We start from the raw sequence: 5668 nt of genomic DNA, 5'->3' as shown, positions 1-5668 counted from the left end.
CCCAAAACTCATTTGAACCATACATTCTCACAATAAAATATTTTGAATGTAAACCCAAAATTTTTTCATACATTTTAACCATATATTCTCCAAAAAACCACTATTCCAAAACTCAACTTTTCCAAACAAATTCTTTTTAATGGGCATAGTGATTATTAGGTTTTGAAGAAGCAAACTTTAGCATCAGCCCATCCCCTGGATATTGGAGTCACCACTATATCTGGATTGTAAATGCTCCATGAGATGTCTTTCTCTTGTAAGCTGACCGTTGCAGGCTTTTTTCACTTGTGAAATTCCTCTGGCTAAATTGCACGAAGTTATCTATGTAAAATTATATTCTTAGATTTCTTGGGAGCCTTGTGAAACTGAGGAAATATCTCCATTTTAATGTGATATATACTTATGATTATGGCCTTCCTATATGTTTTTAAGCATCAAATAGAGAACTTATCTCCTGTTTGCTTTGGGCAAATGCTGATGCCATGATTCAAGTGTTATTCAAATTGTATTTATTTTTGCCAGCGTGGATAACTAAAAGGGTCTTTTTCGAATTTCTAGTAGATCATTCTAGTTAAAATAAGTAGTGCATGTTTGGTAGAAGATAATGTCTCATGATTTTCCACCAAATTGTGTATTTATAAGGTACCCTCAACTTTTACCACATGTTCGTTGTTTCTTGCCTATGACCACGATGCTTTTAGGCAGGGTTATGCCTCACCTGGTGCGAGCTCGTGATGTGCATTTAGGCATGCCTTTCGCGGTTGTGAGAATGGGATGTCATGGAGGTGCAGGGTTTGTGGGATGTCCAGAAAATTGATGACGATTTCATTTAGATTGATAGGGACTTGATTCGTTCAATCCCTTTAGGTAGACAAGGGCGTATGGATGGATTAATTTGGCACTATGATAGCAAATTCCTGAAAAGGCTAGTAGGATAGTGATACGTGAATAGTGGAAAGGGGTTCGAAAAGAAACATGCTATTATAGTTAGTGACGATTATCATTAATTTATGTAAGAAGAAAACTCTTTTACCACCCCTAATGCCAATATGTCATGATTTGAGTGGCTCGAGATCTGAGATGTCGTGATTTAAATGGATGGTCCTACCACATGTACATATACGATAGTCCATTTAAAGCTTTTCTTGCTACTCCACATTGTTCAACAGATAAAAATACATCTCAACTTTATTGAATAATGTAGTAATAATATATCAGTGTCACGTAGATGGACGATGGTCATCACTGATGAGTAAGAATTACTCATTTGGAAAGTGGGGGACTGTCCCAATGGCCGGGTTTTTATGTGGGGGGTTTCCATGAGGCAATGGACGCAACCTCCAACTTCTTGCGGGGGAATCGATTGAGAGTCAATCAAGACAGCAGGGAGGCAGCACGAGCCTTGGTATCCTCATTTGGCTGGGAATTTAAAGCTTAACACTGATACAACAGTTATGATAAGAGAAGGGGGCTAATTGGCTTTGGATTTGTTATCCATGATCAGGAGGGATTAGTTCAGGATTTTGTTAGTTGGATTCATTGTATTCCTCGTTCGTCTTGGCATTTGTGTTGGGCGAGTTACAAAATTCCCCTTATATTTAGTAGGAATTCAGGGCAATCCAATATTGAATATGGGTTTCAATTATATTGAACATTAAAAATAAAATCCACAAGCTCCAATAAAAATGAACTTAAAGTAACTTGGATTATGAATGTTAATAATATCGAAGTATCGAACATTATAATTAAAATCCACAAGTTCCACCAAAAGAGAAGTTATAGTAACTTGGATTCTTTAAGAAAGTAGTCATTTTATTATTATTATTATTTTTTATTTTTTTGAGTTATTCCCTGCATATAGGGGAATAACTGCCAATTACAAGTGTTGCGTTGGTAGTACCTTTAATGTTGCCTTTTTTTTTATTCTCTTTATTGCCATCTTGCAAGGAAAAAATGCCAAAGACCCTATAAATCCCCTGGCAGTTATCCCCTGTATACCAAACACTTTTGCAAGAAAAAAATCGTTTAACAAGAACATTGCTACTTGTATATTAAGGTGTACATAATGTCCACATAAAACTATCATTTATTAATTTAAAATACAGTCAACTTTTTTATCCAATATTTTCCCTCCATATCAATTTCGGTAATCGTTTATGTATCATTTTTATGTACAAATAACAAAATCCTAACAAGAATAGAGAAATCTTGTTTTCTTGATGACTTGAAAACAAAATTATTCAAAAGTCAAGAAAAGATCTCAATAAATTATTGGTGCATCCAACCAAACTGACATGTTGAGATTAATATAATATAGTCATCATCTGATGAGCGATCGTTTTCTGACAGAATGCACCCACTCTCCAGCTAACAATATCCAATCTCAGAACAAAGATAAAGGGCAAGAAATGGAATGTTATGTTCTATGTGTGTGTGTGTGTGAGAGAGAGAAGTGAAAACTATGCAGTAATAATGGGAAAACCATGCAGTAACTTCAATTTCAAAGAATTTTCTAAGCTTTGATTCCAATAATAATGGGAAAGTTGGAAATGCAAATTCTTGAACAAACTTCATGATAACAAAATTGGTCAACTGATTACCCGGAAGGGTAAAGAAATAGAATAAATATCGGGAAGAAGGTAAATTCCAGTTTAACAGGTATATGTGCTGTAGAAACTGTTCAGTCGAGACAAACATCTCAAAAGTAACTGAAAATTGTACCTCCGTCCTGTTCCTGATAAATTTGGAGTAGGTTCCGAGATTGCTTTTTCTTACACCGCTACATCCACTAGCTCATCTAAAGGAACTAGATCCTTAACAGCTGCATCAGACCAAGTACTATAAATATCCCGGTAAACATGTTAGGACACTTTTGTATTCTCCTCTACGGTTTTGCTTCAACAAGCATTCCAATGGTTAAGTCTTCAGGATAAAGTCGATCCATGTCACCATAGAAGTCAAATCGTAATCAAATTTTGACAAGCCAATTTTCATGATCAGCATGTTCAACTTTTCATCACAAATCCAAGATTCTCACTTTGCAATTTCTTCAAGCTTGTTGAGAATTTGCTTAATATCAGGCCGAAGGGGAGTTGAGGGAGAACAACAAGCCATTGCAAGTTGAAAAAATCTGAAAATATCATCTTCAGTGACTACGGTATGATCTTTGTTTCGACTGAGAAGGATGTTTGGATGATACAAATCCGTAATTCGATCATCAAGAATTGCAGCCCTCAAAGCATTAGGCAAATAGAAGTCTTGATCAGGAGTAGGATTTTCATCAATCGGTTCTTTTCCAGTAAGTAATTCCAGAAGGATTACCCCCAGACTATAAATATCACTTTCTTCACTCGCGTCTTTCATTTTAATCAACTCGGGCGCTTTATATCCCTGAGATGCAGATGCTTCAAGCATTTGTTGCCCTGCTGTCGGATTCAAAAGAAGATGCAGGCCAAAATCCGACACGTATGGTTGGTAATTACGATCCAATAATATGTTCTTCGACTTGAGATTTCCATGAACTATGGGCTTTCCAAATGCCGTATGAAGATGATTAACTCCTCTAGCAATGCCGATGGAGATCCTACATATGATCCGCCATTTGTGAGCTTTGCCATTACCATCTGTGCATACAAGAAAATTATTGTTCTACTCATCAAGCCTTTCCTAAAGTCTTTGCCCAACAGCCCACAAAATCATTAAATGAACAATTTAAGTAAGGCAAACTGTAAACAAAAAGAGACACCTATCGTATTTTATGCAAATAAGAGAGTAAATAGTTCTGTAGGACTCGAAAGTAAAGAGATCCAGTTCTTGTAAGAATCCGACTGAGATCCATTTGACATATTACAAAGAATTAATTCACATCTTGCCTCTTTCGATATAGAACAGAACCCGGAAATTCATATACAAATTTAAATACTGAAAGAATATGTACGTTCTAGCACAAATCAGAACAACTACTGATGCACAGTTGCAAAAATTGCAGTCAAAGAAAAGAGAATCAATTACTTTTCATCAATCTTGAATTGCTAATATTTCAGAAAATCAATTCTAAATAAAAAAAATTGTATCTAAACATAGCTCTAATTGAGAAAATCCATAATCATTTCCTTGAAACATTACCCTTTTTCCATTCTTGAACTGCAAATGTTTCCTAGAATTAATTCTGCTACAAGAACAGCTTATCTGATTCGACAATTTTCTATATAAACATAGCCCTAATTGCAGAAATCCATAACCCATTAACCAAAAAAAATTATAAAAGTAAGAGTTAAATTCTAACAAGAAAATCAAAGTGCAAGACACTTTACCTTTAATGAATTGAGCCAAATTTCCTAGCCCATAAAAAGGATGAACAAGAAGCTTCTCTCCTCTAGGCCCTGCATAAAATGCATTCAGAGGCACCAAATTTGGATGCCTAATAGACCCCAGAAACTCTATAATTGGTACAACTTCTTTCATCCTCAATGTACAAGTAGGCCTCAAGAACCTTAACAATTTAAGTGAATTTGAATTGATCAAACTAGCCCTGTAAAGAGTTCCATAGCTAGATTTTCCTATAACCTCACCAGGGGCATCCAGCAATTCATGTACAGTTAGATCTTCTACATCTTGAAACTTGATAAAAAAATCCTCTGAATTTACCACCCCACCAATTTCTTTGCACTCAAAGTTAGCTTCTATGTCTCTTGAAACATTTTGAGGCTTTCTTCTTCTACAACAAAAGATTATGAGGAAAAGAATTGTTAAGAGTATTAATGATGTTAGTCCTATGATTAATATGAGCTTATATTTGTGTTCCATCTCAAGGAAAAAAAATGATTTTTGGGATCTTTTGGTGGGTTTAAAGATGGAAACTTTGTTGGGGGGAGATCTGGAAATGGTGAAACAATTTGGAACTGAAATGCAAAGTGAAAATGGAAGTGATCACATCAGTCAGGAAGTTAAGAAAATTCAAGAACTGATAGGGATTTTCTGAAGACTGAGAAATCCCATTCTTGGAGTTTTGGGAATTAGTGCACAAAAAAGTAGAATAATAGAAGTTAAACAAGACAACTTTTGGGATTTGAAGAAAAATTAGAGAGGCGGGGACACAGACGGGGGAGAGAGAGACAGAGTGACATATTTTTTGTATAATTCCCGTCCATGTTTCCTCCAAAACTAATAATGAAAAAAGGAATTAAAATCTGAAATTATTACTCAATTGACTTCCAAAAAAAGAATAAATAAATAAATAAAATCCAGGGAAAATCATAATGCTTAATTGCCCATTATTATTATTATTTTCAGAAATTTGCAAACTGGGACTGAAGCATAAAACCCTTAAGAATTAAGGCCTTATCGACTGTAATTATGAAAATTGATTTTTTGATCGTTGAAAAGAAAAGTGGGTCTCACTTGTAAGTGAATAAGTTAAAAATGACGACTAGAATAATGAAATAATGATCAAAATTTTGATTTTTTGAGGTGAAAAACTGCTACCAAACGGGATTTTAATCTAATTGTATATGTTTACAAACTAAGGGTTGGTCATTAATTTCCATTGATTTCAAAAACTATTTTTGAAATAATTAACCTAAATATTGTCAACATATAATTTGTAAACCAAGTCCGTGCATGACTTAATTGTGTTTTACTCTTCTTTAAATAGTAATCTTTTCGAGCT

General features: G+C 34.7%; 1 protein-coding gene across 1 annotated transcript; it reads right to left on the bottom strand.

Moving 5' to 3' along the window:
* Positions 1-2493: 2493 nt before the first annotated feature.
* On the bottom strand, positions 2494-5112 carry LOC111406053 (putative kinase-like protein TMKL1). Its single transcript, XM_023035237.1, has 2 exons — positions 4314-5112; positions 2494-3623 (listed from the first exon to the last, which is right to left on the bottom strand). The coding sequence occupies exons 1-2, from the start codon at positions 4804-4806 to the stop codon at positions 3034-3036; spliced, it is 1083 nt and encodes a 360-aa protein (XP_022891005.1). The 5' UTR covers positions 4807-5112; the 3' UTR covers positions 2494-3033.
* Between the last annotated feature and the right edge of the window lie 556 nt (positions 5113-5668).

Source organism: Olea europaea, chromosome 12, assembly GCF_002742605.1.
Source record: "Olea europaea var. sylvestris chromosome 12, O_europaea_v1, whole genome shotgun sequence".
NCBI classification, from domain to species: Eukaryota; Viridiplantae; Streptophyta; class Magnoliopsida; order Lamiales; family Oleaceae; genus Olea; species Olea europaea.
The sequence above is the reverse complement of the archived record's forward strand: the minus strand, read 5'-3'. Positions and strand labels throughout refer to the sequence as shown.

Coding starts and splice junctions, on each gene's coding strand:
- LOC111406053 (XM_023035237.1), bottom strand. CDS start 4,806: ATGGAACACAAATATAAGCTCATATTAATCATAGGACTAACATCATTA. Junction 3,624..4,313: donor TTTGGCTCAATTCATTAAAG/GTAAAGTGTCTT, acceptor TTGTATGCACAG/ATGGTAATGGCAAAGCTCAC.